General features: G+C 38.2%; 1 protein-coding gene across 7 annotated transcripts in view; it reads right to left on the bottom strand.

Moving 5' to 3' along the window:
• The window catches only part of MARCH1 (membrane associated ring-CH-type finger 1), a 153,822-nt gene that overhangs the window by 5,076 nt on the left and 123,372 nt on the right, over positions 1-25,374 (bottom strand). For all 7 annotated transcript variants that reach the window (XM_017740623.1, XM_017740619.1, XM_008638590.2 and 4 more), the window contains 2 exons: positions 17,494-17,674; positions 1,355-1,502 (listed from right to left, as the gene is read on the bottom strand). In XM_017740623.1, coding sequence (XP_017596112.1) covers positions 1,355-1,502; positions 17,494-17,674 — 329 coding nt within the window. The remainder of the gene's footprint in view (positions 1-1,354; positions 1,503-17,493; positions 17,675-25,374) is intronic.

Here is a 25,374-nt window from a genome sequence, read left to right as displayed (position 1 = left end):
CATCCTCTGCACAAACACTTACTTCTGCATGTTCTAAGTAGCTTCAGGGCATCTGTCCATTTTTTAGTGTAAAGAATCAGCTGTTACATTTGGCAAATAGTGAATGCTATACAAATCATAAATACTTTTTGAGCCTACCAGGAATAATTAACATGATTCTTTTGCATTGTGTGTAACAACAAAAATGCCTGTTAGCTGCTTTGTTATGTAAATTCAGCTAATCTACAGAAATAGCTTCCTACTTGTAATGAGTAGGGTGATGTAGTTGTATTCATAAATGGAAGTTCAAAGCCATTCCTAGTCCTGTCCTGCGGGCCAGGTTTTTTGAGATAAAAAACAAGGTTACCCATTTTGAAAGAATGCAAAACAAGACTTTGTAGTGTGTATTCATCTGTGACTTACTGAGGCTTGTTGCTTATTTTCCTCTCTGAGGCAAGAAAGGCAAGCATCAGGAGTATCATCAAATATTTATCTAACTAGCAAGGAACAAAGCTCCACCTGTTTTGTTTTCCATGTTGACTTCAGAATATAACAGGAAGTTAGAGACCTTTGTTCCTCTAGGGTGCTTAAATTCAGTTCAGATCAAAACTCAAAAGCTTTTTATCATCATGATTGCATTTAAGACTAAAGACCAAATAAACTTAGATTTGAAATGGAAAACAGTAGTTCAATTTCAGATATATTTTCCACATATGCTAAGTGTGGCTCCTACTTACGTTAAGCATGCATTTTGTTACACATGTCCAGTTGGATTTCCAATATCTCCACAGATGGAGACTCCATCACTTCTCTGTTCCAGTGCTTAACCAATAAATACAGCTGGAACATGGACATTCACAGTGAAATTCTGTTTGACAGGACACAGGAATGGCTTTCCATGCTACTCAAGTCCCACATGAAGGACTAACACAACTGGAAAACTGTCTCTTGGAAGTTCATATTAGGAAGCTTGTTAATGAAGCAGCTCTCCTGTACTTTACTTCCTATCTTCCTATCAAGGTTCAAGTGAGTAATATGAATAAATTGCTATTTTAAGGACCTGAACTTGCACTGAGCTGTTTGAATTTGACTCATCTTTTTGCCTGAGCTTTAGAATTACCCAGATAATGGGAGATAACCCAGGAAGAACTGCCGGGCTAGTTAAGCTGTTGTAATGATTACAAGAAGTAGAGTTCTCTCTGCAGGGGCATAAGATAAGATTTTCATACTGACGCATTCAGAACTTCTGCATTAAAGTCTTTGGTGTAGCCATGTGAGCTGTTATTTAAGAACAGAATGGGACTGGTTATAGAGCTGCTTTTCAAAGCCAGCCATTGCATTATCAACAGCGCCAAAGAAGGTAAAAGATACTTACCATTATCATTGCCTTGTTTAATTTCTTCAGCGGTTCTATCAATTAAAACATACAATGACCAAACAACACAGGTAATTGCAATTACATGGAATGTGACTGAACACACGATTTTTCTCCTCTCACTTGTTGTCATCTGTAGTTTCTCCCACTGAAATTAAAAAAAAAAAAAATTAAAAAAAATCTGACTTACAAAATTTTACATTAAACTGATTAGGCCATTGTGGCTCTTTCTACCAAAAACACAAGCAGTAATAAAATTAATAAATCCTTTTGTTTTGGTTATACACATTACAGGAGTATGTGCATTGTCCCTGTAAAGTTCACCATGATCTCATTTTCAGAGATTCAGAGGAATGAAGAGCTCTGTTCTGTTTGTGTCTGCTTGTGAATGATATCTTAAGTAATTTCATTACAGTACAGCCAAAACATGTTAATAGACAGGTAAAAAGATGAATATTTACTTTAAATTTGCGTTTCTGGTGGTGAGAGAAGAAAAAGCCCAAACATTAGTTTGTAATATGTATTAAAATGAGGGGAATGCAGTTATGTAACAGTCTTCCCATAAAATAAAAGCACAGGAAATGCAACTGCATTGAGGAGTAAATTCAATAAACTTGAAAAGATGATTACATGGAAATGATCATATATGATAGCAGCCAAATAGCCTCAGTAATGCAAGGAGGATATTCCAGGCACTTGTTTGTGAATTATAGTGCTAAATCCTGGCTTAAGTTACGGCTATTTTAAGATGAAATACACTATTCTCTGCAATTGAAGAATGCAGCCCCTGAAGCGATTTTTTTTAATCTCACTTGTGACACGGTTTTTTTCCCAACACTTCTTTGAAACAAAACCCTTCTCTCCTAAAACGTTTGCCTTTGAAAACAGATGAAAGAATAGGACACTTAAAAGCAAAATGCCTCAATTCCGATGGATAATCTTGGAGTCAGTCACTGGCATCTGAGGAAGGAAAGCAGTGCAAAGCACGAGACGCGAGTGCCACCTCCCTGTGGCCCTGCAAACACCGACTGAGCCGCACTCAGCTCATTGCCACAGCACTGCTGCCACCTGCTACAGCTGGGACAGCAACCCCAGCCACTGCAGAGCACTGCTGTGCTGTACATTTACTGCCAAGCTGTGAGTTTGGCTTGGTTTTCCTTGTTTAGGTTTCTGGATTGTTTTGGTTTTGTTACCTGTTTTCACCATTTGGGATTTTTTTAAAATTTTTTTCTGGGGAATAACAAATTTCTCTAAATTCCTTAGGCTAGAGCTGGAGATGCCATCCAAGCTAAATGTTTAGCCTTCAACCTGAACCAACATGGCCATTCTACTCTGAACACTCTTTGCTGTCACGCTACGTTTTGAAGGCGCACAACTGCAGAAAAACGTGAGGAGGGTCAGTGCCACATCACCAAGAGGAAGAACTCTCAGAAATACTTCTTCCTGCTTGTAGAGCAGGACATACCAGGCCAAACAAATTACAGTCTTTAATGGCAGTTAAAGACATGTTTCAGAGCTGTTGCCTCAAAACACAATCTCTAGAACATTTTCTAGCCCTTGACAAAATTCTCTGAATCACAGAATATTTTGGGTTGGAAGGGACCTTAAGGGTCATCCAGTCCAACTCCCCTGCAATGAGCAGGCACATCTTCAATTAGAACAGCTTAGAGCCCTGTCCAACCTGACCTTAATGTTTCCCAGGATGGGACACCTACCACTTCCCTGGGCAACCTGTTCCACTGTTTCACCACTCATCATAAAAAAGTTCTTCTAAATGTAGTCTAGATCTACCCTTTTTTTGGTTTGTTTTGTTTAAAATCATTAACCCTTGTCCTACTGTAACAAGCCCTGCTAAAAAGTTTGCTCCACCTTTCTTACAGGCCCCATTTAAGTACTGGAAGGCTGCAATAAGGTCTTGGAGCCACCTTCTCTCCAGGCTGAACAACCCTAACTGTCCCAGCTTTTCCTCACAGGAGAGGTGCTCCAGCCCTCTGATCATTTTTTGTGGTCTCTTCTGGACTCACTCCAACATGTGCTGTGTGGGTACCCCAGAGCTGGATGCAGCAATCCTAGTGGGGTCTCTCGAGAATCACTTCCCCTGACCTGCTGATCATGCTTCATGAACACAAAGCAAAAATAACTGTTTAGAAAGATGAAAGTATTTCCTGAGTAATATACAAAGAGTCAGAGCCATCAGTTTATTTATTAGCTGAGACCTCATTGCAGTTTCTGATACATCTACTTAGGAGTGAAAACTGAGCTTGCTGGGTTTTGTATGGCAGTCTGGAAAAATGGGAGATTTTAAAAAAGTATTAGATTTTTTTTTAAGTAATAAAACTCCAAAACTTTATATTCATTGTAGTCCATGTACATAATATTCAGTGGTCAGACCAGACAGTATGTGGCATTATCACAGTCTTACATCTTTACAGTCACCAGGTAACACAGTCTTTCACCTGGACACTTTCATCCTTTTTCCAGAGAAAATTCAATTCAAGTCTTGTAACAGACTGTCTTTCCAAAGAAAGAAACCTTGTCTTTGCCCAGATGGAAGAAAGGGTTTTACCCTAGCTCTTCACTCACCTGTGGATGCTTTTTGAGAGATCAACATAGAACATGAAGAAGAGTGATTTGTTCTTAAAAAAAGAGTTTGTCTGTCATTTCAACTTTGATGCTACACCGTTTGGTCTCTTGGAGAGAAGACTCTGTGCAAAATTGTCATTGTCATGTATATGTGCAATCTCATTATAGCTATTTTACTCTCTAACATACTCAAAAGCCTTAGTGTTGATCTGAATGCCCAGTCAAAGATGAATGCTGGTCCCATTAGTCTAAAGGTAAGCATTTTGTAGGTGGAAAAAACCCAGACAAAATCAACCAACCAGCAGGCAGGATAGGTAAATAAAGGCACAAGCTCACAGAATTCTGTTGAGATTTACAAGAAAAGTATATAAGGAGAGGGAGCCAGCAGAAATTGGCTAAAGCAGGCCTTTTTCCTAACATCCCATGGTCAAATCCAGCCAGAAAGCATGCCAAGGCCTACTGGACTCTGCTTCCTCTAACTGGCCCCTTTTCTTCTCCCACAAGACTGCCTGCCTTGCCTTGCCTTTCCTTACCTGCCTTCGTTGCCTGCCTGTCGGTCTCTTCCATCCACGCACACGTTACCACACCAGACAGAAGGGGGCTGCCAAGACACCGGGAGAGGTCACCAGGGCATGGGTGATTATGGGACTGGAAGACTGTGCAGAATATCTTGTACTCCTGAAGTACAAGAAGTAGTACTCTTGTACTACTGAATTTGGGATTCAAGAAAGGAGTAAGGTCCAAGGAGAGACTCCATCTCTCACAGACAGATAACTGGGAGCATTTTACAGTTCTTAGTGTGACCCAAAGCTGCTCTTCTGTTTTGCCCTGCCCTGTTGCAGTCCCAGTTCTCTCAGCTTTGGTGATTATGGGCTGAACTCAAAAGGGAAAATTCAATTAAACGTTGTGCTATGCTTCTGGTGATCTCAGTTGTAGCTGATGTAACTTCCCCATCCTACTCACGTATTTTAGGTTGGCTGAGCTACTCTCACTCTCTACTAGATGAGTGACGTTAGTAGACGAGCCAGCAATTTATGTTGTCCTGGAGCAGGAAAGTGCAATTCCCTATTTTACATTTTTCATGATAGAATTATATCAAAAAAATAACTGTTAGTTTCAGAACAGACTTGCTTGGACAAAAGCATAGTTATGTGAAATGAAAATGGCTTTAAAATCCATAACAAAGGACGAGACAACAATATACTGAGCAATGAAAGCATCGGCCCCTTTTACTTGTGCTTTATAGTCCAGGACTTGATACAGCCTAAAGTTGTGTGGGGAGGTTTGGCAGGTGCTACCTTTCATGTCACACAGTGCATTAATGCCTCCTTAACCACTGATAAATTCATCTCTGCTGTGTTTTCAAGGTCCTGCAGTTCTCACGGCTTGCTACATTCATAATAGCAAGATAAATTGTGTCATGTTTTTTATTACCTTGGTCAGTGATCTCCAAGAAAAATGTCATCAGGTTGATGACACTGTGACATACCATGGATAGAATATCAGATGCCACCAAGAACAGAAAATAGCACAAAATTAAGTACACAGATGCAATTTTCCTTGGAAACGTAGATGTTAGTACTCCTAAGGTGCTCTAGAGACTAACAAGAGAAAGAAATGGAAGATTAACAGCCAGAGGAGACATTTATCATGACTTGCAAATTATTGAGCTACTAAATTCATAGAAAAACTGTAGCTTTTTGCCCAGCCCCCTACAAAGCACCCCTTCACTGTTGTACATCCAATTGTCACACCCACAGATTCTGTAATCCTGGCAGCAATGCAAAGAAAGACTGGAAATCATCACAGATGCAGATGGTTTAATGTGCAAGCAACCACATGAATATCATAATGCTTCACAGAACAGGTGTGCTAGAACACTTTACAACATCTAACCAGGACCAAAAGACCTTTTACACAAGTCACCAATCCAAAGTGTAACAATATGTGTCCCCACTAGAAAGCTTGGAATATCCCCAGCCCCCTTTTTATGTTCTGAATAAGCTTTCCGAACACGTTGCTTGCACTGTGCTCTGAAAACCACTGGAGGGTGGTAGGAGACTGCCTGACTCACAGGTTCCTACCAAGAAACCAGAATGGAAAGAAACTGGGTTGTCAATGTGATCAGAAACACTCGTCCCACCCCAACTACTACTTACAGCTGCTTCTAAAACATAACGTGAACCTCAGTCGGAATTCCTATGCTTTACTGCCAGAGAAATTTGGAATAATCTTTAAAGTGGCATCTGTAAAACTGTACCCTGTTCTAGGTTTCTACCTTGCATTTTGCTTTTGTTTTTAAAGATTATTTCACTCAGAAATTTCAAGAGAATGGTTACTGATTTTAAATCCCACTCCCGTAATTATGAGTCATGAGTCTTCTGGGAAAATAAAAAAAAAGAAAAAAGAAAAAAAACCCCTAATAACATACAGGGAACTGTAAATCATGTGTAGCCAACCACTTCCCTTTCCTGTAACGTAGTTTGAGAAAATCTCTCATATTTATTTTAAAGGACAAAAATCTGCCTCCCTGCATGTCACTTCTAATAAAAGCTTGATTAATCAATATGCAACAAATAATTACAGATATTTTGTTTAGTATGTTCTGAAAACACTCCGAGTGTGGGCATGCTGCTTCATATCCTACGTTCCAACACAGCCTCTCCTAACAGAAACAGATCTGCAATTTTAATTCCTTCCCATACATTACACTTTCTGCAAAGTGGTTTCATGATGGCCCAATGCAGAACCGAAAGCTTCACATTGCTCACACAAAAGCTGTTTCCACACCTCACAATGGCACTCAGCAAACTCTGCTGCTTGTGTTTCTTTTCCCCACCTTCACATTATAGATTTGCTGCCTGCCTGCTCCCATCCTCCACTTTGTGTCCACACGTTGCCTCCTGCTCATGGTAAGCTTCTGTCGCACTGGCTACAGATTTTTGTCTACACTGATGTCCTGAAGCAACTGCACTTCTACTGCAGGTTTGCATGTTCACACCTCTAACAGCTGACGGTCTCTCTTCTGCAGGGGCTCAGCACTGAGGATGTCAAATACTGAAGGTGAAGTTAATGGGCTGCTTTGCAATATGCTATGAATGCCTGGACTTTTAACTCCTGGATATTTTCAGGAACCCTGTTTTAAAAATTGCATGTAAGGAGGTCTGACAGGGGAATCGGGTAGGGGTATGACACTGCTAATATTAAATATTTTTCCTGACATTTTTCTCCCTATCCATCATTCAGCAGAAAAAAATGACTATGTATGTATTGTAATGTATGTAAACGACACCCACAGATGGAAGGACTTCTGCTCTCGCCTAGAGCTAAAGTCATCATGCAATATTTCCTGAATTCTTTCTAAAGAATTCTCTAAAGAAATACTTTGAGAAAACCTTTATCTTAAAGTAATTATGCCTGCAAAATAAAGGCTAAAATTACCTACTACGGGCTGTTGTAGAAACTGCACTCTGTGCACAGACTAAAAACACAGAAAAAGATCTTACCCGAAACTCGACCCAAAGGATTTAGCCAGCACTTTTGAAAAAGAACTTCAGCGGTGTATGCTGAAGTGAGCTGAGCAGTGAAGATATGTCAATAGTCTGAACATGTAGCTCAGAGTCATTTATATTAGGGAGGGCTTTCTGGTCACTTGTTGCAGTACTAATTGGCTCAGGCTCCACACTGAGCTGTTCACTGCTATCAGCCTAGCAGCTGGAGGAAAGCAGCTGCCATGGTAGTTTGCGGAAGGGAATTTGTGTAGTGGGTGGAAGAGGAAGAAATAATAGTAATAAAGGACAACAGGGCTCCACTCACTTTGGGAGAATAAAATAGCCTCGTGGAGATTTGAAGAGTTCATAGGAGATGAGAATTCAAACCTTGTTATTTGAATAAAAGCATTCTGGGCCTCTCTGTGCCATCTAAACAACGTGGTTGCAGATTCTACTGTGGGGACTGTGTCTTAAAGGACAAAGCATGTGTCCCCACATCCTGCTCAAAGGTGAGAAATGCCCCTCAGACAGTCCAACAGAATGTGCCAGGTCTGATGTATGACAAGAGAAGGGTTTGAGCCATGAAAACACCTACACTGTGTTCTTTTTCCCAGACACATCCAGAGAGAAGGAAGAACTGAGCAGATTCAGTCAATATTTGTCATTGCCTTTTATCAAAAATGTATCCCAGAGAAGAAACTCTTTTAAGGATCAAAAATAGAAGGCCATAACTAGACCCCTGCTATGATAATCACTGAACAGGGAAATAAAATGAATTTTTAAAATCCCATGTCACTTGGTGCATCATATGGCCCTATCTGTGCACAACCTTACCTTGATCTAGTTATCCCATTGGACGTTTAGCACAGATCATTGTCTGGTAAACCTGTCTGAAGTTTGCCCAAGATCTGTTTCTGTGCTTAGGAGATACTAAACAAACGTGGCTGGAATTCGAGAGAATTTCTGTGGTGTATTTAAAACACCTATTAAAAATTTAAAACTGAACCAGAAATGGCTTCATTTCTAAAGAAAAACACAATTCACTTTTGTGTGATATGCATATGTAGAGTAATAAAAGAAATACATAATGAAAAATCTTACTTTGATAAACACCTTAAGATTATCATCTGCAAAGAACTAATAATTCAGTTTTATTGTAATCAAGATGGCACGTTATTTCTTTTCTAAGAGACAATTAAAACAGCTGGACTTAAGTGATATAATCAGTATGACTCTTCACAAGCTTATGCAATTTTTAGCTGTGCATGACATCAATTAGAAAACCCTTAAAAGGTGTAAAAGAGAAGTGTAGAAATTAAGAAGTGTAAAAATTAAGTAATTCAAGAGTATAATTTCTAAAATGAAGTAGCTGTTTTTGCAATATGAAAGTAGTATTGAGAATACTTGTCATCTACCTACTAAAAGAACTTCAGTACCTGCATCCTAATGATCCCAACACAGACTAAACCAAAAAAAATGCTATGCTTTGGTGATCCAGGAACAGCTAGACCTCATGTCCCTCTCATCAAATGCTCTGTCTCGGACAGAGACCAACACCAGATGCTTCAGAGAGATGTGAAAGAAACCCCGTGGCAAGTAATTATAGCATAATCTCTCCATATTGGGAGCCTCTTTCTAGCTCCCATCTGCTATAAATTGCTTTACATCAATATATAGAATGCAGAAGTACTTGACAAAGTGTTTAGTTTCCAAGTATCTTCTTTGAACGCTGAAAAGACATTAACCAATTTTTTGTTCAATAGAGCCTTCAGTGCTATCATGAACTCCTCTTTTACAATGACCTTTTCTTTTCTTGGCTTGTAAGACCTTTAAGAAAAAGATCATTATCTCCAAGCACAGTACACTTCAGCTACCTTATCTAAAAAGATAATCCTAACAGATAAACTGCAGGAAAAACATTAAACCACTGATCAAGAGTGAACTACCACCATAATGTAAAACTATGGGGAATTCCTTGTACTAAGAACAACAGGCACCCATGTAGAACTCTCGAAAATATTTACTTCAGATACCTGGGCACATGCCTTTATTACTCAAAAATCAAAAAACAAGCTACATGTTGGTAACCCATAAAGAAACATGGATAAAAGGGGTAGAATCTATGTCTCCATTAACTTTTATCACGGTTAGCAAGAACAGAAACAGATGCTGCGGTTGTCTGCTCTCCCAACAGTATTTCTACAATCATTCTATCAAAAGGATCTAGTTTGTCACTTTTGTTCCTTTAGCAGTTGTCGACTCCTGCCTCTGTCTAGTCTGTATTTCCAAAAGAGCAGCAGATCTAATTGAAGGCATGACATTTGCTCCAGTCACTGAGTAGCAAATACCTTTAAATCACAGTCTGGTTCTCAAACAACTTAGACACACATACATACACACACACACACACACACACACACACACAGAGAAAACCATAAAAAAAACAATCGATGTGCCATACCACAAGAGCACAGACCATAATTTTGCTGCAAGACCAGTTATGCTGGGATTTCCCTTTCCAACCAAAGCAGGTGGGGCTGCTGCATTTTGTGGTATGTATTCTTTAGGCAATACAAAAGCAGCCATGAGACAGGCTCAGTGGTGAATTTGAGAGGGATTCTGCTGGGGTCAAAGCAACCACAAGTCCTTTCTCCACTACAGGAGCCATAACAAACCATCTCCCAGCAGTCCGTGCCTGAGTCTCTGTCTTTGAATACCAAGTGGGATGGGTTCCCTTTGCACATCTGGGTGTTTACAGTGTGATGGATGTGGACAGAAGGCTCGGACAGCATGGTAGAAATCGGAAAAGGAGAGAAATTAGAAAAATGGATATAGCAACATGCTGGAGACCAACATCCTATGACAGTTTTGTACACCTCTCCACTTCCTCTAGTCTTTTAGTCATGTCCCGTTGAAGGGAATTTCTCTGAAGATCTGTTGTTTTAGGTACCTAAACCATACCTGTAGTATATGATCACAGTTTTATTAGAGAGTGTTTACTTCAATCGCCTTCTCTCCAGTATTCATCACAGTGCTTAATTTCGTCAACGTCAAATTGTTCAGCCTGCTGAGAATCAGTCCAAATTGTTACAAAGATGTGGTTTGATTTAAATGTCCTTTTTTTTGCCAAAACCATGGTATTTTTAAATACGTTGTTGTTTAAACATACCTAGACATAACCTATTTTTGCAGCTATCTATACAGTATCTACGCATATGTCTCAATGGCCATGAAATAAAGATTAAAAAGAGGAGCTGATGCTTTTAATTATCTATAAATGTGGCTTTAGCAAGAATTCTGACTTCCCAATGTATAGCTACAGTTGCCTTCTCTGTCTTTTAATTTTCCCACAAGAGAGATTCTTTCGATCCAATTAAATAAAAATAAAATAGAGGAAATTTGTGCTGAGGAAAGATGCAGTAATTAACACAAAACTACAGCCTAGTGCTCTAGTAAAGAGCTAAGGGAAGCTATTCATTCTGACAAAAGGGGGAAATTTTAATTTTTTCCCAATAATTTTAATAAAATGCTACAGGAATAAAATTAAATGAACAAAAACCACCAAACCCGAATAAACTAAAAGTTATCCCATTTTGATCATAATTTAGATCCATTACTGGAATTTCTGTGCTCAAGAGAACATCACTGTGTTAAGCCATTTTTAGCATGCATTCCACCAGAAAGAATCAACCTGTGAACAGATCATTCTCACACCAATAGGTCCCAGGCAAAATAAATTTGAGGCAAAAACCAAATTGTATGTGTTAATTACGCACATTAATCAGATCATGAATAGCAGCCCTCTCCCATGGGAGTTGGTAAAGTTCCTACTTCAAAATTAAAAGGTAAAAATGGCATTTTTAGAAAACTCCATCAATAACAGTGACTGGTTTAGGTCAATGCTTGGATTGATTATGCTCTTTAAATTTCCTATCACTAGCTATACATTTTGTGTCAGCATTCCATTTACACTTTCTTTATTTGTAAAGCCAGAGATTCTCTTAATTATTTTCAATGCTTCAGCTTTCCAGCCCTTCCTTGGCTATAGCTATTGATGAGGTCAAGCTGTAAAACAAAACACTGAGAAGGCTGAAATAAAAAAATGAAAAGGAGACCCCAAGTTCTTAAAAAATAAGAGAGAGGCTGATGAACTGCAGGATGGAATAGGGCTCTCAAACTAAAATGGAAATTGAATCTTTTGATGCAAGTTGCATCTGTAAAACAGCTCAAATCAAACTGTTTATTTCAGCCTCAGAAAGCACAGAAGATTTGTACCTCCCAGAGCTCATGTTCGTGGTTCTGTGCGATGGTGGATAACAATACTAATACCCAGAGCTGAACAATCTCCCAAATTCCCTTTGCTTTTGTAAATGCTACTGAGCAGCAGAAGTAGCCAGTTTGGTTCCTGGCATTTAATTAGAAGAGGACAGAGTTTTCATTTAATTTTCTTGTATATTTTTCATTTGCTTCTTAAAAGAATGCAAGTTCAAAGCAATGACAGTACAAACATCTTGCTCCACCTCCAGGAAGGATGCTGCACATGGGGGTGTCCCAGCAAAGCATCACAGGTAGGATGACTTTTAGCAAGCCTAAGGGTATGCTATGATGGTTTCAAGGTAAGAGGTACGAGAATCTTTTGTCAGAAGTCCATGGGAACTGGAACAGCTGTGTGAATAAAGCTGTGTTTTGAATGGAAGAGAAAGACATACGGAGATGGCAGGCTAGCACAAATTCTACCACTGTAAGAAAGTTAAGTTCTAGTATTGCTCTTGTGGCAGAAAAGGCAAGACAGCATTATTCTGTGAACTACAGCATGCTATCTAGATACAGATAAATTAGCAGCAATGCTCTATTATCCTCAAAAATTAAGAATACAACTGTCTGAACAAAGTAGTCCCTTGCATCCCCAGGGCATCAGAACAGGATATAAATGCTATAGAATTATTTTTACTTTACAAGCTTTAATATACACATTGTCCCTTGAGCCCAAAGTTATTTGCTATAATGACATGATAGCCATGATATTACAAGAAAGTAATAGCATTGTGCCTTTGTGCATACTGGCGAAGTGTCTGACCCCACATATTGCAGGCAATTATTTGAGGCTACTGATGTTTTGAGAGAGTTTACTGGAAGAAAGATAACGCTGGAGCAGGTTGCCTTGACGACAATACGTAACTGCACCAGAAATAAAAAAACAAAACAAAAAAAAAAGCAGGAGCTCTTTCTATGTTGAAGATGGCAAAATATTCATCAAATTGGGTTAAAAGGAAACTTGTCCCACAGAAAGTCCTACGCAATATTTGGTATCACTTCTTATCATGAGCATTATTAGAAAAGTGATGAGAAAGCCAGGTGGTTCATACCTCACAGCACAGGGAATAAGAATCAAACAGCAAGCACTGTGGTAATGACTGCTCAAAAGTTTGGGGTTTTTTCCTGTGCGACTCTTCTGGTCACTTCTGAGTTTACTCTGGCAGAAGTAGTTTCTAACAGCAAGCACTTTTGATTTAATAGCAATATATCACAGAAATTTCTCTGCAGGTTCTATGGCTTTTGGCAGTGATCACCATACCCTTAAATAAGGAATGTAAATATGAATTACCCAGCTACCATTGAACCAAAAGTAAAAAAACCCCACCCTTATTTTGCCATCGCTGAATTTTTCAGGCATGCTACCAGATTTTTTTTATATCAGCATATAAGCAAATACAGAATACAAGAGTGGTAAGCACTTAGAAGGTATATGTACACATTCAAAATATAAGATCAAGTTTATTTCATTATCAGCATTTGCTTTTGCTTCTGTTTAGTTTAATAGAAACATATCACTCTGTACCAAAAGAAAATTCCCAATTCTCTATTTTTTAAAAGGGGTAAATTCAGACACCCTTTCTATCAGACAGAAAATTAAGCTCAACTGGTACATAATGCTTCTGCAAACAAAAAAATTGACTTGCTCTTCCTTAATGACCAAGAGCAACCACATGGTAATAATGTGCAATATTGCTTATGCCTCACATAAATAAGACATTATTTGTAAATCATTTCAAAAATAAAATTGAGAGAGAAAATAGACATCTCTGACACCACACAATAATCTGTTGGGATAATGCATTAAAGTAAGACATCGCATCAGACACCAGACATCTTAAATGGATAGAAAAATTTAAATATGAAAAGTATTTTGAAGTATAGCAAGACACTGTTGAGAAATCTCTATTTAAAGACATTTCTCCATTTTAAGCTCCTTTTAATTTACTTTAATCCATTTCATACTCATGGTATTTTCATTTAATTTCTGTTTCTATTAGTCTTCAAACACCAAATTCAAGAGATATGAAATGCAGGTGCTAGTTTCTGGGATTGCACCTTTTGAAAGAAAAAATGTTTTACCTGAGCAAGGTCAATAAGGAACTCACACAAGCTTCTCACCACTTTCTAATTCCTTCTGTGATAAAGTCACTGTATAAATTCTGCATCACGGATTGCAGGTGCTGAGAGGCAAAGCTACAAATGCAACTGTATTATTTATAATGACAGACAGATGTAACAGAGACCCTGAGAAATAAACCAGAAACACTAAGCAATGATTAATATTTAATCTCTATATTTATCTTGAGCTGAGTAATTAGACCTGTCCAAATGTATGAAACACTTGCAATGTCTGTTGATCAATGCTTAAAAGGATTACCTCACTGCAAAGACTCACTAAAATGATTAAACTGAGTTTTATTTGATGTCTGGTGCTTTCAGGGATTCTCTAATTAAAGAACTGTTGCACATTGGCACAAACCTATTGATTTAATAGCAATTATCTTAATTTATGTTAACTTAGTATGCTCTACATTATCACTTATGGGTGCTAACAGATATGGCATGATATTCTAAAACACTTGTGCTATAAAACCTTAGACTTGATAAAAAATCTGTTATGAAACATTGAGGGTGCATGAAAGGCTGAGGCATAAATAAAGATGGTAATTCACTATTGAATTAAATAGTTTGTTTTATATTTAAATCATGCTTTTGTGATACTGCAAAATGCAAAAGTATAGATTTCTGTAATTAAGTTTGGTAGTCTGTAAATTTTTCCCTTCAGGAGACCAGCAGTAGGAATTTTAAAAAGACATTATGATAAAATTCATCATAATGAAACAAGGCACAGTCAGTAACCAAACTTCAGAATCTCTTATCATGAGTGATGAGAGAGATTAAGAATCAAAAATTCAGAACTGGTTAAGAGATGCAGCCCTTCCACTTGTAGAATGTTACTTCAAAGCCGGGTCCAATGGAAATTGCATCATCTGGAGCTGGCCAGGAATTTTCACTCTAGGGGAAACAAATTCCTTTTTATTTTTTTAATAAATTAGTTTCTTATGGAATTGAAAAGGCACTCCTTTCTTGAAACAAAATATGTCATCTTCTGTTCAGGAAGCACTGAAAAGAAATCTGTTTTCAGAATTCCTCAAAGCTTATTAGCAAAATTAATAATCGTTTTTGGGTCAATTTTGCTGTTCCAGTCAGCATCCAACAAAGTTGACAAGAATTGCTTTGTTTTCAGATATAACTACTCATAATGTCCCTGCCATCATGACAAGAGAATTTCAGAAGTTTGGAAATTTTGATTCACTGCAGACAGGCCAGATTTAGTGCTAGGGCCTGAAGGCTCTTGAGGTCTAGTACAGAACCAAGCCTTAGCAAAACCCAAAGCTCTCAAGGTCTGGAAATCCCAGAGTCCGTAATGCTTTTCAGATCCTGCATCAAGGAGACAGGATTGTGGAGAGCTTTGTGTTAGGAGCTGCCTGTCCCACAGTACTTCGGTCTTTGGTAACCACCCTTTGTGCTAATCTTTTGAAAACAGACTTCCAAGGAGTGCCCCAAAGGTGAGATTTTGGGCTTCATAAAAGCTGCCAAGAAATTTGACAGTGTTCCACTGGGACTTTCCACTTTTGCAAAATATATAGGTTTTGACCAAAAAAAACCAAACCAAACAAAAAACCCAAACAAAACAGTTTCAGTGATTTTTATAAAGGATGTTTGGGTGGAAGTTCACCGCTACAGCTGTCAAAACACCTGGTTTGCAAAACAGTTTCTCATAAACTGTTTAGTGTTTCAGAAATTTGTGAATGATAGCGATGGCTCACACTTAGTAAGGATCATATGTTTAAATAAATGTAACACGTGAAGGGTGTCACAGCTGAATGCTATAAATGCCAAAGGACAACTAATTCTAACTTTGAAATCTTTGGAAACTTTGGTTTCTGAAATGGGTGTGACTTATAAGAAAGTTATATGCTGGGTCCATTCAACACATACAGGTATTTGTTAGCATTGCATTTGAAGGGAGGAATGTTGCCAGCATAGACTGCCAGGCAGATAAACTACTTTTGAGTACTGCTTTGAGCAGGAACAAAAATATCCTGCCTGAAAGAAGAGGTTCATCTTTCCAATGTCAGAAATCTAAAACAGACCTGAGAACCAATGATAAGCTGAATAAGGTGGCAATCATTCAGTTAAGAAATTACAGACTTGCAGGCATTGCATTACCGCTCTAAATGGGGGAGGAGATGTGGCACTGACCACACACAGAGTTAAAAGTGCCTACTTCTGATATCAAGATATGCACATTTTTCATTCTTTTTCTCCTTGATTGCTATAAATCTTGTTTCCCTTTTATAAAAGATGCTGTATTATCTAACAAAACCAGGAAAAGGCTTTTGTTAAAAATACCAATATCGGTGTATTCTCTTGAGAAAAATAGCTGTTGTGAGAGTACTTGTTAGATGTTAGATCTTAAAGCAACTTGGTTTGAAAATAGAAACATATATATTGAAAAAATATATATATATTGAAAAAAATTGAAAAAAGATATGCAACAGGCAGGGTTTTTTATAAAATTATCTCACTCATCCTGTCACATTAGTTAAAATTTATCCGCAATTACTAAAACTGAAGTCAATATAATTAAGTTTTTAGCCACCTTTTTTTTCTATTTACATCTGTTTCAATTTCTAGCTTACGTGGTCAGATCTACCCGGCATTTGAGAACTGTGTCTTTTTCTGTTACAAGCTTTGCTTGCCAAATTAGCCCAAATTCTCTCTTCAGAAGTGTTTTATCACCAGGGACTTACTAGAAAATTCCTCTGAATGGGAAATGTGAAGGAATTCCATTGATTCTCCTTTTTCTGAACTACTGCTACGTGTGCAAGGCTGACAAAAACAAAATGTCTTTTCCCATTAAAACACTACTATATAGGCAAATGGTAGTCATAAGTAATAGTTTCTACATGTTTGTCAAGGGCTCTCACTCTGAAATTTATTTTAAATCAAAACTTGCCCAGTTCCAGATTGACTCAAAGATTCAACAAAACTCCAGAAGGATGAGAGCATGTTAAAATAAAAATTTGGAGAGAAATTATCCACTCCCAGGAAAACAGAGCCACATATGTTTAATAAACTCTTCACCTCTCCTATACTGACAGTCTGTGTTACATTATATTGATTTATCTTAGAAAACAGATGAGTGCAGATAACATACATATGACATTCAGGATGCAAGGTCACCCTGTATTTTAAATTCCATTAACTAATTTTAATATAGAAGTGATTAATTTGCCCATGAGTGTAACAGCTACAACAGATGCAGCTAAATTGACTGTGTTACTTTATAACTTCTGTCTCCACATTGGTATAAGCATCATTCTCCACCTAAAGTTATGGGCTCCATGTAAAAATTACTGGGTGAACTGGACTGTGTTACTTTAGAGCAAAACATGAAATAGGCAGATGAACCAACACCAAAAAGCTGAAGATAAAAAGTCTAAAACAAAAGACTATTTTTTGTGCATTTATATTGTATGTGTAATGAAAGAGAGTCTTCAGTCAAGTTCTCTGCTGCTGAAAATTAACCAGCTTAAATGTAAGAATAAAATCACTGGGACTGATTAACAACAGCAACTACAAAGCCATTTTGGACAGATGTTTCTTTAACAGTGCTTGCACTTTTCACAGCCATTCTGGAGCTCTGACACTTGAGGACAATTAAACCCCAAAACACCCTACCTTCCGGAGAGGTTTGAGCTTGGTCTCCATGATGAAGTCGTACTTGCAGAGCTCGCAGCAGCGTGTGTCCGAGCTCTTAATCCACTGGTGCAGGCAGGCCTGGTGAACAAAGCGCAGGGTCCCCGTGCAGCGACACGGCGTGATGAGGGGGCTTTCATCATCTCCCTCACAGTGACAGATCCTGACGGGAAGGACAGCAAGAGCAAGTGAGGCAGCTTGCCAACCAGCAATGCAAAGGCACTGGCTTATTTACAGTGCTTTCTCATCTTCAGGCTTGACATTCAAAAGATGCCAGGTATATGACCTTTCAGATGGAGGCCCAGGAACATATTCCTTGTTCCTTTCTGCCGTTTAGTAATTTCTCTTCACTTAGTTATTTCTCTTTGAATTGGCTATGTGGTCTGAAGGTGAATCAATAGAAATAACAGTTTTTCCCTTTTATGCATTGCAAAACCTTTAAGGCAAATACCAGAACGGAATAGTTCTTGGTCTGTGAGTAATGCCAATAAAATCCTCAAAGGTAGAGAAATCTAACCCAAGCTGAAAATATCCAGCATGAGAAGTACAAAAAGTTCCTAGGATATCTCTTTGGAGTTACACAACTAAAAGAATCAGAGAGCAGTTTTGAGTACTCTGGAGTCATGCATATGGCACAGTGTGTACACACATGCACACTTTTTAGGAGGCAGGTATTGAAAAGTCAATTTTTTTATTCTTCACTCTCCCTATGAAGCAGACAGCTGCATTATCTGGGAAAACAGAGGTAAGCAGACCCTAAGACAGAGGTTGGTCCCAGAACTGTTTTACCTTACGATGGGATACAGAGCTTTTCATGTTGTGGCTTTGCATAAAGTGATCAGTGTTCTAACATCATCATCTGAAGGGTTTCTTCTGTGACACGTGTCCAAATGTCCTGCTGATCTTCCCCTCTTCCAAACAGCCTCCTCATCACATCAGGAAAACATTCACCCAATCATTTATTGGCAAGCATCTCTTTGAAGGCAGAGAAATCTCTACAGCGAGCAGAAGGCTTAACCAAACACCTGAAGTTAAGGAGGTTCACCTCAAAGAAGAGTAATTCTCTCCCATCCCCAACCTAGAAAAACACAACAAAGCACCCAAGGCCTAACAAGTGTCTGAAGTGGCATGCAAGAGAAAAAGAGGAAAAAAACCCCAGAAGCTGAAGCCTGAGAAATGCTATTTCAAAACAGAGAAGTAGCAATAACAGCACAGATCCTGTTGTCACACAAATGAAACATAGGCCTTAGAAACGTAGTACTTAGGAATGGCACCCTCAGACAGCGCAGATGCAGAAGTGTCTGAACACATCTGAGGAATGACACCCTTTTACACAGAAAACTGTGACTGCACCACTCCTGGGGTAGGAAAAGGGGTAGGAGAGCCCTAGGATGTGGTTGTCTTCCTACTGGGCAGCTGAGGGAAGAGGGGTGACCTTCCTCACACAGGAGCTCCTGACGTATGTGAGGAGGTAACCTGGCAAAGACGTCCCAGGCAAGACTGGCTACTACACAGCTCTGAGGCTGCCATGTCTATAAGCAGGGGGGCAGGAAATTCCAAAGTCTACAGGAAAGATCTATAGATCAAAACTGGCAGCTCCACTATTCTTCCACAATGTAGCCCAGAGCCACGAGAAAATGAATCTATGATAATGGGAAAGCAGAACAAAGCTGCTTTGCTGGACATACAGAAATAAAGAGACCAAAAAAATCCAACAGATAAATGAAGCTTTGAACACCTGGTCCACAAAAGCCAGGTTTCAATTTCTTCAGTGGTGCTCACACAGGATTTCATGCCCCCCAGCAGTGAAGAGGAGAACAAATTACCCACAACTTCCTTCTTGTACATGTTCATTTTTTGAGACACATTTTACAAGAACTCAATTTACAGTCTTGTCTTTACTAATCCAGCTGAGCTAGGTGCATCAGCAGCTTAGTTCTTAGATGGGAATTGCCTATATGGTGATTTCTTACTGAGCCTCTAGCTTAAACAGAACTATATTTTCAAAACACTGAATAGTTATTTTTCTAACAAATGCATTCCCAACTGAGAGTTTCATAAAAAACATAATTTTCTTTTTAAATTAAAGCTATTCCCCAAAGGAAGACCAGCACTCTTTGTTCATTTAAATTCAAGCCATACATAATTTATTTTACAGCCTTAGCAGTTAAACTATTTAGAAATTAGACAACTAAGCTATGTACCCAATAGTCTTTTTTTCTACTACTGCCAAGATTGTTTAAAATTATTTTCAGACCTAAAATACAAGCCTAAAATTCCAATGGGATCTTCAAATAAAGTGACACTGCAAATTTGAAATGAATAGAAATAATCCTTAGTATAAATACTTCTACAGAAGAACACTACACACATTATACATTCTATTTGGGGTTTCCTTGTACATAAGTCACAAGACAATTGTATAAATAACAGGGTGACACTAAGAACTTACAGTATGAAGAAGCTCAAACTAAATATTTTAATGGCCTTTTTCAGCTTATATTTTAACCATGAAATATGTAATGAGAATTAAACTTCAGTAGGAATTAAAGTCCAGAGAAAATGACCAAAGGCATGGCTTTCATTAGCTTGAACACTCCTTGGTCTCTGGTGCAATTTAAGTCTTTGTTATTTGTTTAACCAGAAGAAATTAGCTTAAAAGACCTTTGTGCTACCTAAACTCATAGTGACAGTCTAAAGATTTTTCGGTGCCCAGCACCTCTGGTAACAGACTGTTGGCTAAATGCTTAAACATCTTTTAAAGACTTGGAGCAGATAACTTGCTCTGTCTTCCTCAGCTGTTAGAACTGAACCACAATTTTGTGCGTCTTTGCTCTTTGATGCGTTCATCTATAATGTACATCATAATCATCACAAATTATAGAGAGTAAATTGTTAATAATGGTTTTGAGAAGTTTGTTGTGAAAACAGAATGCAGGTAGGGATACAAACCACAGGCATACCTGAATCATATCTAAACCAAGTTGGAGGCAGAGAACTTTCATTCTAGTTTCCTGTTATCAAATGATCACAACTGTTTGAAACTTTCATGCATCAGATTGATTATTTAGTGGACTGAACTTGTCCTGAGAGTAAAATTTGTTTGCATACTTTAGAAATTAACTGAATGGAAAAAAACCCAAAAACACTCTTTACCATAAAGTAAAAAACATATAATTTGCTAAATCTATACTGATTTATTTACAAGTTGTAGTACAGCACTGATCGTTGTTAATAGCTGCAGTTTTAGCTGCTCAGACACATCTACAGAGTTTACATGCTCAGCTTTTCTCAACTTTTTAGTCCTTTACTCCATAAATGGCGTTCACTTTAGAGAAACACCTTCGACTACCTGGAAATGGAGGGAAAGGAAGTAATTTGACCAAATTCTCAAAAACTGAGCCTATGTTTTTTTTTGTTTGTTTTGTTTTTTTTTTTAAGGTTTGACAGCTTAGTGCTTTAAAGATTCCTCTCTATGAACAGGACCTTTCTTTTCCAGGGGAAAAGATGAGCACAGGACTCCATAGAGCTATGGCTGTATGAATCATGTGTACACCAGACAATAGAGGATAGATGAGCCATGCGCTGATCTTCTGATTCAGATATACAAAATTTTGTGTGTCTACGTGTATACACCTACAAACATATCCCTACACATTGAGATCACAGAATATCTGTATTTCTTTAAATAAAACTCACTGTGAGTCCTTATTAACTAATACTCTAACAGCGCTGTCATCCTTATGTATAAGTTTTTGCTTTATATGCCAGTATTTTAGTTACCCAGCACATATTTTTCTAGCACAGAATTGTTTCTACCACCTTCAGCTAACAGATGTACCAAACAGAGAAATTAATGCCAACACTGTGCATATATGAGATGAAAAAAAATGCACAAAAATTCTTTAAAGATGTTCTTAAACATCAGGTTCACATATAATGCAACAAATTAAGAAAAATATTTTGCAGGAAAAAACCCCAAAATTTTAACACTGAAAAAATCACTGTTTGTGAAAGATTTTTCATAATTCATATAAAAACTGTTGCAGAGCTCTTGTATGTTCCTAACAAAACATATTGCCACCACACATATATAAACAAAACGAATTTCTTATCAGACCAACATAATGAGATGCAGCTAAAGAAAACACTCAGAAGTGACGCATCTTCAGAAAGTACTGTTGTCATACTGTCTTAAATTCCATGACTATGAATTGCTTTCCCATCTTTTCCACAGTCCTGTTCACTGCAAAAGGTAAAAGGCAGAAAGGGAAGTATGAAAACAGTCTACAACTTGTAGGCATTCCTATGCTCATTGGATTTTGGCTGATTTTAAGAAAAACAGCAAGAGCTATCTTGGATGACTAACCTTCACTTCTCATCAAATTAAGATTTTTTTTTTCCATACAGACAAGCATAATCTCAGTTTAAAAGGTCTAAAATCAGTATGGAACAAGGAGGTCACTTGGAAGACTTTCAGGTTTTCCCAACAGTTATTTATTCTGGCAAAATCATGGCAACTGAAATTGCAATCTAGATGGTTAGCATCTAAGCTGCTTATTGCTAGAGATACAGGCAGATTCCAACAGATTTGTAGCTTTTTCTTCACATGCAGTTAACAGTTTTACTCTCATTACAGACAACAGCTGCTAATCTCCAACCTCATTGGAAACCCAGCAGTTTTCCTAACCTGTCCTTCACTAATCCACCTGACTTCAGAAATTAAGAAAGTAGTCTGATCCCTGTGCCTCGGTAGTGAAGTGGAAAACACACTTATTCTGCAGGAGTCCTGTGAGGCTTAGTGCTCCACTCCTACCCAGCCAGCAAGTGCTCCTCTGTGACAGCGTCTGTCCAGCTGATTCCCATGAATGACTACTGCCACAGGAAAGTGATAAAGAACAAGAATCAATCAGCATGTCCCTGCTTCTGCTTCAAGCCACATTAAGAACATTGTCACTAGGAGCAGTGCTGGTGGAAAAGTGTTTACAGCAATTCTGCACCACCAGAACTCTTTCTGTGGATCCCATATTTGCAACTGGCACCTTATCTCAGTACCTGGTAAAGTTTTTAAAGGATTTCTGGCCATTACACATAGACCAAGGGTTTTAGCTACACATGCTTTTATAGACTTCCTTAAAAATATACCTGATCAAATTTTACTGTCATTAACAAATGTACAATGTAGGGGAATGCCTCTGAGGCTTTAAAAAATAGAAATGTATATGGGGGCACGGGTATACTCATAATGACGTACAATTATGCTTAAGGGCTATAAATGATGTAATTATGTAAAGCCTGCATTGTTCTTTAATATTCTGGGTGCTCTCCACGCTAACAAGCATTACAGTGAAAGTGTAGCAAATCTGTTGAAAGAAAACAGCTAGTGCTAAAACCTGGGGTATCTACACCAGACACATCTTGGCGGCGTTTCTTTGATTTGAAACTGATTTTGAGCTGGACCAGGAATACACTCAAAGGGAATACAGCTGAAGAACCCTGAGACAAATTCTCAGCATGATCTAAACCAGGGGAAAAGTAATGTTGATCAGATGTGCTTCAAAAGCAGGCTTCTTATCTGAATTAAAGCACTAGTGGAGGCCCCTTCACTCACAAAATTAGGACAAGCTACAGCCTTGTGACTGCAGAACGTTTACAGCAACTGTGATGCAATTTCTAGGCAATGTGAACTAAATTAACACAGATGCCTAATAACCATAATGTCATTTTCTTGAAGATGGAAGAATACCAGTACAAGAGAAATACTTTCGAACTTTGAACAGATTTCCTTAATAAAAGAGGGAAATATTTTCTCCATATAAATATGCTCCAGGAAGACAATGCCTATTCCAGAAGTATTATTTTTGGTGAGAAATTATTGAAAAGGCAGTTAAATCTGGCCCTTCACTGGAAAGCACATACGAATTCACAATGGTTATGCAAAGAAAAATTTTTACTCTGTTCAGTGCGTACATCTCATCACTATATCTCACTATTGCTAAAGGGAGCTTAGTCAGGAAGAAACAGCAGAGCTGAAAAGTGTTGGAGCAAGTGAATCTCTGGATTTGATTTTTGGCTGTGAGGAGTATTAGCTGCCAGCATGAAATGCCATGAGCTCCTAGGTTATCTTAATTGGACCAAAAGGCTCCAATTCCCCAGGACTGCAAAAGGATGCAGAAAATTGCTGTCACTACTGTTTGATTTTTTCTTAGGAAAACTATTCAGTCCAAAAAAGGTCATTTTCTCTTTTGCCAACTTATAAAGTGCTTACAGTACTTTTAGACAGTTCGAACCTAAAACTAAACAACTTTGTTAACAACTCACAGCAAGTAATTGTCATTCATAAAAAGCACCCACAAAAATACCAAACTCTGCTAATGCATAGTTTATCACTTGGAAAAAAAAGGTTAAATTCACTGAATATGTCCACCCTGCAATAGGCTACAGAGTGCCATGTTTCTCTTGCTTTCATTTTACAGGCTTCTTTTTTTTTTTAAATCTCATTTCCATTCTTTTCACTTTTAAATCACAAAGTAATCTAAATGACAAATTGGTCTTCCTCTCCACTTAATCACAGTGTGAATGAAGCACATTAATTCTCCATACCAAATGTAATCCATATGTATATCTCTTCCCTGTCACTCCTGCCCTTCCATTATGCTCTACAGTCAGCTGTCTTTACCTGACTAGAGGAAAAACCATTTTTAAAATGTTGCGCCACACTAGTGGAATTTCATAAGGACCTAGGTAAAGCTTTCTCTTCATTTCTGCAAAAGTGGTCAGAATTTGTAAGAGACCCAAGAGCAAACAACATAGCGAAAGCACATAAATATTTTATTTTGTCAACATTTCTTGTCTTTCTATTAATCTTCCTTTATAGGTGATAAATAGGATATCTAAAGAGTTACAAATAATTGCTGCCTCAGATGTGCTGTTAGTGCAAGATATGTGTCCGACAAGATTTACTGCACTGAACAAGTTCAAAGAGCTAGGGACTACATCTTAAAACAGGATAAAGATTTCCTCCCACCCACCTAATGAAAGTCAAAGCTTTAAGGAACTAAACTCCATACAGAAAATATGCAAGTTTTAAGTATTCAATAACAGGACCCCTAAAACTGAGGGTAACTTTCTAAGGAAGCTGTGCCATTTCACCTATTTTCATTAAAAATAATAATAAGTTCTGAGAGAAACAAGCAGAAACCAGGACTCAGTTCTCCCCCAGATAAGTGATCCTAATCACAACAAAGACATGCTTGCCTTACTTTGGTTCTCCTTGCATCCTTGTGAATCATGGAGAGCTTCCAAAAGAGACTGCATAACCAGATGGCTGAAGAGGTGACAGATGGGGATTTGAACCATCAGGCAGAGAACAGAATTAACCAGAATTTCATACTGCTTCAAAGACTGATGAACCACCAGACCATCATGCAGAGGAGGAGATTCCTCAAAAAGCAGGAGATTCCTATCAAAAAGTCACTTTGCAAAAGTAAAGCTCTGAATGGGAAAGTAAGCAGGAGTCACAGTTATTTTCAAGGAAGGGGTGAGGAGTGAACATGCAGGGCAGGATTCAGAGACACAGCTCCTAAGGAACATGTCATCCTGAGACCACAAGGTACACACTAACATCCCAGGGAGAAACAGGTTAAAAACCCTCCAGCCAAACACCAGTCTGGAACTAGAGCTTCTTCCATTTTATGGTGATTTTAGAGGGCTCTGGATGGTATTTCAAGTCTACGTTTTCTGCACTACATTTTATTCACTGGATCCAACTTCAAGGTTTCAGCATAAGTATTTAGAATGAGTGTTAAATTTCAGTGGTAGAATTTGAACCTATATATCTATCTTCTGTTCAACTTTCTCTTC

The sequence above is a fragment of the Corvus brachyrhynchos genome, unplaced genomic scaffold (assembly GCF_000691975.1).
Source record: "Corvus brachyrhynchos isolate BGI_N302 unplaced genomic scaffold, ASM69197v1 scaffold178, whole genome shotgun sequence".
NCBI lineage: Eukaryota > Metazoa > Chordata > Aves > Passeriformes > Corvidae > Corvus > Corvus brachyrhynchos.
Note: the sequence above shows the minus strand (reverse complement) of the source record. Positions and strands in the feature narration are given on the sequence as shown.